At 32.5% G+C, this 13,531-nt stretch overlaps 1 protein-coding gene across 5 annotated transcripts; it reads right to left on the reverse strand.

Annotated features, from left to right (window-relative positions):
- Positions 1-2,959: 2,959 nt before the first annotated feature.
- Positions 2,960-11,635, reverse strand: LOC105117881 (U-box domain-containing protein 4-like). Of its 5 annotated transcripts, none has more exons than XM_011015677.1 (6): positions 11,536-11,635; positions 9,860-9,967; positions 6,596-6,879; positions 5,545-5,661; positions 3,368-5,437; positions 2,961-3,290 (listed from the first exon to the last, which is right to left on the reverse strand). In XM_011015677.1, exons 3-6 carry the CDS (start codon positions 6,869-6,871, stop codon positions 3,231-3,233), a joined length of 2,523 nt encoding a protein of 840 aa, XP_011013979.1. In that variant the 5' UTR covers positions 6,872-6,879; positions 9,860-9,967; positions 11,536-11,635; the 3' UTR covers positions 2,961-3,230. The 5 variants fall into 5 exon arrangements, with proteins under 5 accessions (XP_011013980.1, XP_011013979.1, XP_011013976.1 ...); XM_011015674.1 differs by lacking the exon at positions 11,536-11,635 and adding an exon at positions 10,630-10,714; XM_011015678.1 differs by lacking the exons at positions 9,860-9,967; positions 11,536-11,635 and adding an exon at positions 10,038-10,575 and having other exon boundaries at positions 2,960-3,290; positions 6,596-6,876.
- Positions 11,636-13,531: the final 1,896 nt, after the last annotated feature.

Here is a 13,531-nt window from a genome sequence, read left to right on the forward strand (position 1 = left end):
AGAAGTTTATGAATAATTAAAGATCAAATTATAGAGACCTTGATGAGATAAATGATTTATGATTATACAATTAGTTTAATTGATAAAGAGTTTTTTTTATATGAATGTGTTTCACAGTAACATAAATTTTATTGGTTATTTTGCTCTATGTTATTTTTTATTTATTTAAATTAAAGGATTTATACCTTTTAACAAACTCTATTAAGATTAAAAAAAACTCCTTGCTAAAAAAGGGATCATACAATTTCTTTTCGTATTTCCAACTTTAATATTAACCTCACATATAATAATCTTTAAAATAAAATGATTAATAGAATAACATCATGCTAATTTTTTTTTGGGACATGATTAAAAATTTTGTTCACATTATATGCTTTATGCATTTTTAATATATATATATATATATATAAATTTTATTTTGAGAAATGATTTTTTAAAACAAAAATAACTCACAAATATTTTAACGGGAAATATAATAGTAGCTCTGGTAGGAGAAGACATCTTAATTTTATAATATAAATATTAGTACATGATATCCAATGTTTTGTCATGTTGTACTTTCTCTCAACTTTTTCAAGAGTTCTCGATTATGGATATTACAAAATATAAGTAATTAAAATAAAAAAATGATTTTAGATTAAAATGTATCATATTTTTTACTTTCATATTTTTTTAATCATAAAATCAATATAACTTTAGATTTTTTTTAAATTAATAAAAAAAATCCTCTATGTCATATTCTTTATTTAACTTAAATTTAAAATTATATTATATAAAAATTATTTTGATATGGGATACGATTCAATATAAAAATTCAAAAATAACTTTAACCTTTGTTAAAGAAAATATAAGAATAAAATTAAAAATAAAAAAGAGATAAAAACAAAAGAAAATAGTAAAAAAAATGGGAGAGAAAAAAAAAATGTTTATATTAACATCGAAGCTGCGTGATGATTATCGTCAGCACATGCAGCCAAGAAGTTTCGAATTCCGCGTATAGCATTCTCTGGCCTGCACGAACCCTTGTGAAATTTCTTTGTCAAGGAAGACCTTTCGAGTTTCGACAGTCTTGGAGTTTGCAGCTCGATATTTGTGGTCTTAAACTATCGAGTCCCCACAGCAAATTACTCGTTTCGCAGCGCCGGTTCTTTACATTTTTTTTATAGCATAAAAAAAATGCAAAGAGGTCAGTAAGTTAAAAATTTAAATTATCAACTGTATATGTAACGATTAATGACATCTTTAATAAATTAATGAATAAAAAAAACTTCAAATAACCTGATTTATTTTTAAAATTAGTAAAAATTCTTCTAAAAAAATAGAGTTCAATCCCCTAACAAATCAAATATTAAAATATATAAAAAATATATGAATTTGAAATAAATAATAATTTTTTTTCTTGTGGATATTTTAAAGCAACTTTAAAAAAATGAAGAAGGTGACATACTAAACAATATATGTTTAAAACAAATATTGAGAAATTAATTTAATTAAATTAAAAAATATTCTTTAAAAAGAGTTAAATCTAATAAAAAAAATAAAAAATAAAACTCAAGATAACCTGAGTAATTTTTAAAATCAGTGAAAAATCCTATATAGAACAACAACAAAAAATTATGAAACTCAATATCCAATTAAATTAAATGTTAAAGAATAAAATAAAAAAACATGAATTTAAAACATGAAAAAAAAAACAAATAAATCTAGACAAATATTTTAAACCTGCCCATTAAATACTAAACTCTCATTAAGAAGCTCAATTTAATGTTGAAGAATAAAATAAAAAAATATCAATTTAGAAAACTTGCCAAGATAAAAAAAATAACAATAAAAAATAAGAATTAAATCTAAAATATTAATATAATGAAATCGTAAAAAAAATTAATTTAAAAAAATATCTCAATTAAAATAAATAACAATCAATAAAATAAAGATCAAATCTAAATTCTAAATTAAAAAATAATAGAAATATTTTTTTCAATTCAATAAATTAATTCAAATAAAAAATGTAATTAAAAAAGAAAAAATGAAATATTTAGAAAAAATAAATTAAAGAGTTGATGTGTTGCAAGACTAAGCATGAAAATCAAAGATAAAAAAAAAAAGACAAAATAATAATAATCAAACACCACCAAACTAAAAAGAATTCTTGTAAACCTCACCGTGATAAATCAAAAAACACCAAGAAAACCTCTTTGTTTTTTTTCAAGCCCCCACACGCGCTATTTAAAATAACGAAGTGGCTCACTTGCTGACAAGTTCCACAAACACACCAGCAGCCTTTTCACATATATATATATACATATAATTAAATAACCCAATGTGAAATTACTAATATGTTCATGAAGCCAAGCCTAAAATTTTTTGGTTGGACGGGTAGTAAATTTTTTTTAAGAAAAACATAGATTAAAATTATTATTATTATCATTATTATTATTGCTTTTGAAGATAACCAAGTAATTTAACTAGTAAAAATTTATGAAAAGATCAATTAATCACTAAACAATTCTAAAATAATGAATAAATCCATGAAAAGGCTATTTCACCCCCTACCCCGTCATTGGTTCTATCATACACAGACAGGAAAACCTTCAACCTGACCATAAATAGCATCACGGGGATATGAGTAAACCCTAAACAAGAGTGCACATGATCTTGATTCTATTAATTGAGGACTCAACCTTCATGCAGACAGAAGACAAGCGAAGCACATCTCGCTTCATTGGACTCCCTAACCTCGTGGCAATTGGCAATTTGAACTGCAATAATGTCAAAATTCCAAGTGCTTGGAAAATTCGCTGCCAAATATCGTGGGTTCTAAAAACTAGATTGAAAATTGTGGAAAGAGTTCCCCCACTTAAATGGGAAGAATTTTTTATGCAAAACAATCTGGTGCTTCGACAACAGTTACACCAACATCACTCGCACAGAAAGCAGTCATGAATTCGTCATGACATCACTGAAATAACATGGATCACCATCTATAATCGCATTGCTCAGGCTCTCTGCAAAGACAATTCACAGGTATATTTTCTTTCCAAATTCACATGTAAGAAGTTTTTCACAAGAGGCCTCAATCATGCCCTCCCATAAATCAATTCTCTACAAATCATTTAAAAAATCCAACCCGCAAAACCTTCATATGCATTATTTGCAACATCAAATGTACACATTATGTATAGAACTTGAATCAAAACCTTGGATCGCATTGACAGGTTGTCCGTCTCATATTAAGCCCTTCCAGCATTACCATGCCGTTGGTTTCTGAAGTAGCTAAGAAGGGACTGCGCCTGCAAGCAACCAAAAACTCGTTATCATAATCTTCCAGAAAAGAGATGAAGGTAGAAAAGCATCTTCAACCTTGTACCTTTTCCTTAGCCCTTGGAGTGCCAGACTGAGACAATGCCACTAATGGCGGGACAGCACCTTCTTGGAGCACCATGTGGCAAAACCTACTACTATTTGTGCAAAGCTGCAAGAGAGCAGCGGCTGCATTTTCCTTCCCTCTTGCAGAACCCAACTCAACGACCTCAACCAGAACAGGGATCCCACTCTCCTGACCAATGGCATTCCTTCCCTCGGGAATTGTCGCAAGATTTGCCAAAACAGCAACCGCCTTATCAACCATCCCAGCTGCCGGGTCCATCAAGTCCACAAGATGTTTAACAGCACCAGCTTCTACAATTCGGGCCTTGTTTTCATGAAATATTGACAAATTAAACAAAGCTGTGGCTGCATCCTTCTTCCCCCTTGGAGTCCCATTACCCAGTAAATCAACCAGTGGTCCAATTGCCCCAGACCTTCCAATTCTGACCTTGTTATCCTCAATCACAGAGAGGCTAAAGAGAGTGGCAGCCGAATTCTCTTTAGCCTCAGGGCTTCCTGTTTTGAGGACATGAATCAGGGGCTCAATAGCATCTGCATTTGCAATTGCTGTTTTGTTGTTATCATTTATTGATAAGTTAAGAAGTGCTGTGACAGCATTTTCCTGGATTTTTTTGTCTGTTGAGCAGAGCAAATTAACCAACAAGCTAATGGCCCCACAATTTGCTATAACAATCCGGTTATCCATATTGTGCTTAGCAAGTAGCCTCAGTTTAGCTGTTGTGTCTCTTTGAATATCAATTGAAGTGCTCCTCAAGTCCTCAACCAGCTTCCGAACTTCCATTTCAATGCCAGCAAGATCAGCATTTGTTTCAATAGCCGGAGAAGAAACTATCCTTGGCACAAGCCTATCAGAAGGCCGGCGCCAAGCTGTTTGGCTTCGAGACCGTGTATCAACCAAAAAGGATGGGAACTCAGGTTCTCTGTGCGGGGTGTTCAAGGTAGAAGATGCCTGTGGCTCTGGCTTCACCTCCCCAGAAGTATCACTGCTGTAGGAAGTAAAATGGTTTGAGAACTCTGTTGATTCATTGGCATCTCCTGATGCTCCTTGAGGAAAAGCTGCATGAGCAAGTGCACTGGAGGCTGATGCACTTCTGTTGTGGTTCTGAGATAGCAGACCATCAGCTCTAACAGCAGTTGAAACTTCATTTCTAGATGGTGATGCAGAATGGTGGCAAACTGAATTCAAATACCTCTCTTCTGAGTTACCTGACCTTTCTTCAGAACTCATTAATGATATTCTTGCAATATCCAAACCCTGGCCATTTCCAACTGCACCTGACAAGGAACCCTCAGAAGTAGAACAGGGATGCAGCGGAGAACTTCCCTCTCTATGGATTCCACTGGAAGAGATCATGCTCCTACCAGGTGAACCAGCAGACCGATTTGACTCAGGAGACAATGGTTGGTTTTCCCTCAAATGAGGAAGAACATGTGAATCCCTGGATGCAATAGACTCTACATGCACAAGAAGTGGTGAGGGCTGATTGAAACTCATGGACTTTATGGGATCAGGAAGCTTCACATTGTTTGACTCACACCAATTTGCAATCAATGCCTTTACAGTGTAATTAGGTATGAGATTAGTGTGAGCCAGAGTCTGCCGTGTCTTGGGACACACAGTGAGACCAAGTTCAATCCAGTTTTTAATGAATGCCCGCTCATAAGTTTGCCCTGATGCCACAATTACTGGATCCGTCATCAACTCAAGAGAGAGAGGACAGCAAAAATCAGCAGGTATTGGGACTGGGCTAGATGTCTGTGACTGCTTTATCAGAACAAGGCATTCATGTATGCGAGTCACAAGGGCAATTATTTGATCAATAAACTCAGCTTCTGCAGTTTTCTCAGCTTGTTCAGCATTCTCCTTTAACTTCTCTAGGGCCACTGCTTCAATCAAAATCTCCTGATTGGACCTCAAGCACAGGCTGTCTGCAATTTTCACCAGGATCTCTGAGCTGGGTCCAACACCCTCCTCTTGGTCACTTATAGCTTCTTTAATGATGGATGATGTTTGCTCATATACAGAATGCTTAATTTTCTGCATGCGGTTCTGCAATCAGGAGGCATTCAATTGTTAGTTCATAGCTTACTGAGGTGCATGCTATTTCTATAACCATTATAGCTACAAGCTTAAAACAAGATTTTGTGGACAAATACCTCAAGAGAAGATGAACTTAATTCATCCGGGAGTTGTTGATGGGAAGACTTCAATAGCTGAAAACTATCCAGGCCCAGATTACGAATCTTCAATGTTAATGATTCAATTTGCAGAACCTAGACACCATGTACAAGAGAAGCTTAACCAAAACAAACCTGACCATTTTAAAAGGGTAGAACATTTGGCATTATCTTTTTGTTCCTATTTTCAGCAAGTAGCTCTATACATTATGCATAAGTAATGACAAACATAAAGAAGATAATAGTTCATGCTGAAAACTAAATGAAGGAATATAATTCAAGATTTCAACTTTCATTGTTCAATGAATGAATATCATAAATTAAATGCCTGCATTCAACTTCAAGAAACAAAGTACGAAGAAATGACAGCAAGAATGAAGGATGAGGATGATAACAGCAATGGCAACAATTCCCAAGCTTCAACTAATCAAGTTCCACAGATAGATGCTTCCAGGAATTTCACAGGTATAGAAATCTAAAAACAAAGTGAAGCCTGTTCCAAGGCACTGCTAGCTCCCACTATTTGCAAATTTAAGCTTTCTCCAACCTGACCCCCAAGCACATTTACTAACCAGCATTTGCAGTTATTGCATTTCAGTTCCAGAGAAAAAAATCTTATATATAAATGAAATTACCGTCACAGGAAATGAAATAAATGCAGTGAACAGATGAACTACTGTCATCACCAGCACTGCATCTGTCATTGTTAAATCAACAACCTAGCATCTTGTTTTCAACAACCAAAGCAAAAAATTCTTATCAACGTGACTACCCTCCACCTTTGCTATTCTTCAACTCAAACATCCGTGCTACATTTCCACCTTTTGTCACAATGACTAACAGCAAGTTGGTAATAGAAATATAAAGAAAGGGATTCAATATCATTACATAAGCTAACAGCATATGAAAAGGTCAAACAGGAACTAATCATGAAGAGGCTAAACCAAGGCAAGCTTTGATACCACCCTGAAAATCCATGAGTAGAACAAACATGCCATCTATAATCACAAAAATATAGCTGAAAACTTACAGAATAAACTTTGCTTGACAATGGTTGCCAGCTCTCAAATATCTCCCTCAATTCATCAACAGATCGACCTAATTCTAAAAAATCCTTATTAAGCACTTCATCAGAAGCTACTTCAGAATCAACAATGGCATCAAATACTGGCTTTAACAACTTGAGTATCTCTTCTGCCTTCTGGTAGTACTTCTGAACTGGATCAGAACTGATGTTATCATCCTTTGATAAATGTAAGAAGGTAGAGATGGTTTTGAGAAGCACTTCTAGCAATGATATCTCCATCACACCTGCATTACCAGAAAAAGGAAAGAACCATCACTAAACTAGCAAATCATTACAGTGGAGACTCTTTAGAGCTAAACATAGAGTTCAATCAGAACTAAAAAAAGCACAGATTGTGCTACATATGCAAAGGTTGAAAAGATTATCAATAGTTGCCGTATATTCATTATGTATCAGTCATTTAAACTTGGCATTTTGATACACTTGTCTACTGAAACTACATGATCAGGGAAGAAATATGGTGCTGGATAAAACTAAAGGTTGTCGTGATATTTTCCGCCCTCAAATGTTCTGGGCATTCAAAGTTGATCTCCAAAAATAGAAACAGTGAGATTCCTAGAACATAACTCCATGAACTTCTATACTTCATGCTCCAGGCTATGACAAGACATGGAGGTAAGGAGTATAGATGTCAGGCACTGTCTCTTCCAAACATAGAGCAAGCTATAACAGGCATGGTGTTAGATAAGTTGTGCTGAAAAAGTGAAGGGGTAAAGGTGCCATAGTGGTTGTTTAGAAAATGACACCTCATTGTACTGGTACTTGTTTGTTAAGAGAAATTTTAGAGTTCTAATGTAGGAAGGCAACAATAAAAGCTCTTTAGAAAAAGATGAAGCGAGACACAATGGATGAAGTGCACCATTCAATGTCTCACAAAATGGGGTATGTGCCTGAATGGCTAACCTTTCATGTTCAAGCATTATGTTTTATAGGGACAAAGCAAAAGACTGAAGTCCAGGGAGGTGTAACTCAATTCACCATAAAAAAGCATGGATTCTCATGGTTACCTGTTAACTAAGGATTCATTCTCAGCATGTGATCACAGATCAAGAATCATTACATTAGGAAGTCAATCCAAACATCTGAAGATGCAATGCATTAAAACAAAGTAAAGATGGCTAACAAAATTCTTAAAGATGGAGCAAAGGATCTAAATCTTATAAACCCCATGCAAGGTCTTTGCACTCCGAGGTATAGCAAAGTCATAGCTAGATATGGTAAACAAGGAAACTTATCCAAAAAAACCCACGAACAGAGCAAGAGAAAAAAATCTGCTACAATCTTTGAAGCAGGTTATCACTCTAGTGGTAGTAATGAAGAAAGCAGTATCCACCTGTCTCATCATAAATCAACTGGCTATTAGGAAACTCTTTCTTAGTTTCTAAATATTTAGAGGTAGTTTACTCAGATCATAAAAATGAAAGAAAAGATGTCGGATTGGAGAGTGACTCCCTACTGCAAGTCTACAACTAATGAATGTCAATAGGCAATACAGAGATTGTATCAAAGAAAAAAGGAAAATATCATACCAAACTAACCAGGATAAACAATGATAATGCAAATAGAGTGACACAAAGCAAGGGTTATAAAAGCTATTGCTGTACAAATGGTATTCAATTGATGAATTAATTATGTGACAAGCCATTTCAATCCAAACAAAGAGAGAATTGATGCCAACACAAAACTTGATAGAATCATTGCTCAATGAAGCATTCAGCCAAATGACAAAGGTATGTTTACATGATTCCTTGTACATTAGTTAGCAATATCAAGAGCAATGTCTCCATCAAATCTTTAATACTCAACACTTCTCTTGCCACTTCCATTGAGGTGCTTCTTGGAGCAAAACACAAGATGGAGACAAACTTACTAATGTTTATCATTGTAGGATGACAGCATTGTAAGTCCTACAGCTTTTCAAGCTTTTCTACTTGAGTCCTAATACTTTATTTTGTAACAACTGAATGTCACAATTACCAATGTTGTATCAATGTATTTCCTAAATGGGATGTCCTGTAACTCCAAGTTGACCTGACTGCAAAATTATTAATGTCATCACTGATCTGGCATGCAAATAAGCTAAATGTTTTTAAACACGAAGTTAGCTAATGGCATTGCATCATCTGTCATCTGATCTCGAAAAATAAAAATCAAAAAAAGAACTGGAATTGCATATCTCTCATTCTAAATGCCCCTGAATGCTTCACAATCACAACTTGTATCACCATCTGTCCATGTCCCAATTAAAAGCCTAACACCCAACCTAATTTTAAATTCCAACCTCCAACTGAAGCTTCTAAAGAAACCATACACCTGTCAAACATACTGGCAACGTGTATCTCATGGCATTGTCAACTACAATTTCTAAGAACCAACCAAATGTTGATCCTAAGATTAACATCATAGCAATTAACTGTACTAAACCAAATCCAAATAAGATAAAAACAATCACAAAAATCTAATTGTAACCCTGCAATTAAAAAAATGATCTTGGCCCTTATTATTGACAGAAAGTTTGATTATCTTTGCTTCATTGCTTCCAGTTCAGAGGCTCTGGTATGTGGTGTGAGTAAATTTGATTTAGATTGCAGTGTCTCCCTAAAGTTTCTCAAAGATAGTCAAAGATAGGACTATGGTGGCACTCAGTGTTAAAAACAATTGCAATGGTTCCAAAGGAGGATGGTTTGTCATGGGACTGAGATCAAGGATGAACATGAGAGTTGATGGACTTGTACCATGGAAAGGAAATAAAAGAAAAGTCAGAGGATTAGAAAGGGGGCTATGGATGTTTAATAAGAGCATGGTTATTCCATTGGAACCCTTGCCAGGATGGTAAAGGCATTGAAGAAAGGTGGAAATTTTCAGGTTTCAGGATTTGCACAGACATGCAAGAATCATTTTAGTTTTGATTTTATATCTTAGTATCAGTCCCTATGAATGTGAAATTAATTATGTGTCTCTACAGTTAGCCTATCCGCATGCCATACCAATCATGGTATAAGCAATTAATTGTCACATCAGCTAGGGGTTAACAGACATTGCATTTAAGATTACATTGATAAAATCACATTTAATTGTTAAAAATTAACGGATTCGGGCACAGATAACAAAATTAAGAAGTCTTAGGTTTCTAACACAGTTCTCCCTTATTAATCCTATTCACAGAAAAAGATAAACACATAAATGAAACAATGAGCAACTGTACCCTTTCACCCCACAAGCTTGTCAATTCAACTACTCAAATAATATCTCATTATTTTGACATCCATGATAAACTTATGAATCTTCAAAATTGTGCTCTCAACTAGGAAACCCCTGTAAAAACCAAATAAAGTCATGGTCTGAAAAAATTCTGATATTTGAAGTTCAGAAATTGAACACGCATAGGGAAGGAAAAAAAAAACTCTCAATAATCATGGCTTCCTAGCCAAGGTGAACCATGTCTTCATCCTTACAGCAAGTAATAAATGCCAATATTTTTGCGAGTGGAACATGAACGGTATAAATTGATTCTGGCACTCAAATTCAGCAAGGACCATTGGTCTAGGGCAATGATATAATCCAACTGCAAGTTAGAGACTTGAAAGCAACCATTTTATACAAAATTATCACAATGAAGGACTTTCTAGGTTACTTCGCAAGATCACAATTCAGCAGGACCATAATTTGGTTGTTTCCTTTTTGTCTCCTTCAAATATCATATTTTCTTGCTTAGAACTCTTTCACACAAAGTTTCCAGGAATTCAACTGATTTGTTTCATCAATGATAAGACACGCAAATAAAGACATGTTTTTTTTGCCCTTTCATTGCCAGTTTTAAACTTGTGTGTACCACAATCACCCTTTTCTAGACGGATCATTTCTGAGGATACAGTGTGTTTATTGATGATATTAAGGATAAGAACTTTCATATGGCTTCAAACATGCATGAAAGTTAATATATTTTGTCACCTATCATGAAAAAGGAAATTTCTCACTTTAAAATTTTCTCTCTGAAAGGTTTCCCTAGTAATTACTTGCATTCACTCCTCTTCCCCTCAAATAGGATCTGTATTGATTTGCGCAACCCCAATCTCAACTGAAATTTAAACATGATGTTTTCAAAACCCAAAAAGAAACCGAATGTTCACAGGTTGAAATTACTGAGACATATGAGCCCAAGGAAGGAACAAAAAACATAATGCATGGGAATTTTATGGGAGAAAAGAAATGAAATTCAAATCACTAGAATTCATAATATCAAGGTAGCATAAGAAGCCTAGCTTGCACCCATCAATCAACCAAATGGGGAAGTTAGACCCGATTTGATTAGAATGCTTCAAATTATCAAAAGCTTTTAGTACACTTAAAATCGAATAACATAGGTAATACTCAATTCAATCCCACTTTCTAACTTAAAGATAATAACAGCTAAAACCCACCTTTTCCAATAAATAAAACACACCTCCTGCATTTCAAGCTTCCAGAAGCATATCTTTAAGCCCAGATTGAAGCTTTGCTAACACACCCCTTCCATTCAGTCCTCAATTATAACACTGACAAAAACTTTCCCGAATCTGAGTTGCTAATTTTTTTTTTATTTACTAAAAGCTTTGGCATCCTAAAAGCGTTTCAAATTAATACAAAGTGAAGATGGCATAGAAGCGCAGGATTAATCATTTGAGCTTAAAAAGGAAAGAAAAAAAGTCAGTGGATCAAAATAGTCAAAACTCTAAAAACAGAGACCAGAGATGGAGGAAGGTTAGGCCTTGATAGTCTAAATTGGAAACCCTAAAAAAGCAAACATTTGACGAATTGAGCAGCAGCTGGATTATGTTAAGGAATAAAAAAGATAAAGAGAAAACCCTAAGATAGATCATCAAATAAAAGGAGAATATTTTTACCTGTCTGTTGAATGCAAGCCGGAAGACGAGAATGAAACTCCCAATTATATTTCTAATACTCTCATCACCACCATCATCACTATCGTCATAGATAGAGCGAGGTTGTTTTGTGTTTTTGTTTTTGTTTTTTTATTTTATTTTAGAATTCACTTTCTTTTGGAAAAAGAAAAGGAAAAATCAACAACAGATCTTCTTTCTTTTGCTTGCTCTCCCTCTTCGCAATGCTATGCAGGGGTTTTGTTCTTGTTGATTTCTGTTTTTAGTCTTTAACTGGTCAGCTTACCCGCCGCGGGTTCGTATTGAAATTTACACCGGTGATGTTAATTTTTTTAACTGAAAGAAATATTTTAATCATAAAATGATAATTAAATGTATATTTTTAATAAAATAAATTGATGATTGCATGCTACAATAAATCTTAAAAAAGATTGTTAATAATAGTTAAAAACATAATTGAGAAAACCAGAGCTAGAAGTTAATATTTTATTTTTTTCTTATTTGAATACATGTTAATATTTTTTAACAAAAATAATAATTTATATTTTATTAAGATAAAATAATATGTTACTATAATCCCTGTTTTTTAAATAAAAAATAAAATAAATACTTATTCCTTCAATTTGTTATAAAAAACAATTTTGTGTAATAATGTTTTTTGGAAAAAAAATTAGATAATAATAAATAAAAATAAAAATATTAATAATTATTTTAAAAAAACTTTAGATGATATGAAAAAAAAAAGTATCCTTCTTTATCCATAAAATATTTTTTTTAAGGCATCATCAACTTTAAATTAAACAAAAAATAATTGTATGATAATTGTTTTATGCAAATGTATTAAAAATATAGGAATGATACACCATTTGCACACTGCTTTGCAGAGCTTTTGGCAGTATTATTTAACTCGCCCCCATTTAACTCACCCTTACCTGCAAGACCCCATGTCATGACTTCTTTCCCAGCTCAAATGTCAAATTAATCATTGATTTTAAAGTACTCCATTGATTGGAAAAGTTCAAACACAGCTCAATCTATTTAAAACCTAGTGTAAACTTAAAAATGAAGTCGTTGTCATTTTAGTATTTTTTTAATTATTATTATTAAATTGATAATATATTAAATCCATGAGATAGGTTAACCTATCAAATTTTTAACCCAAATAATCAAGTTAATTGTTTAGTAATTTTACTTTTTAGAATCCATATGGTATTTAATTGCACAGCAATTAAAAAAACATTCTCAAGAAATTGATTAAATAAGATTTAAGAAAATGGAACCATGAAGGGTTGTAAAAAATAGTATTTATTGATATTTAAAAAAAAAGAATGTTGTGATCTCATTTGAAAATAAAGTAAAAATTAATTGTATTTAATAAAATAAATTATGAATGTATTTTAGTATTTAATAAAATAATATCCTAAATATATTTTTATTGAACATATCTTAATGAATTTCAATAAAAACTAACGCCATGAGCTCTTTTTTTACTTAAGTTTCAAATTAATATGGATTAGAATTGATTTTATATAACTAGATTGACAACATGTCCCACCTAGCAAAATCTCAATTTAATTTTAAAAAATTTTCAAGACAATATTTTTTAATATTATTTAAAAATATTAATAAAATAATATTTTAGATCGATTCAAGTTAACCAATTAAACATATAGTTTAGGTTATTAAATTAAGAGGGTCTACCAACTTTGTTCTCTGAAGTCATTGTTTTATTTAATTATACAATAATAAAACTAAATGTACATAGAAAAGCAAATTCATAATTAAAAAAAACAAAAAAAAATATTGAAAAGTTGTACAAAAAAAGGTGTTTGTTAATATATATATAAAAAGTTTAATCTTAGTTGAATAGAATTTAATAAAAAAATCCCAATATATATTTTTAATTAATCTATTTAAATTAATTAAAATTAAAATTATAAAAAAAATATATAAAAAATAAAAATCAAAACATATCAAGTAACTGGGCTTATATGAACTA

This window comes from Populus euphratica, unplaced genomic scaffold, assembly GCF_000495115.2.
Source record: "Populus euphratica unplaced genomic scaffold, PopEup_1.0 scaffold1584.1, whole genome shotgun sequence".
NCBI lineage: Eukaryota > Viridiplantae > Streptophyta > Magnoliopsida > Malpighiales > Salicaceae > Populus > Populus euphratica.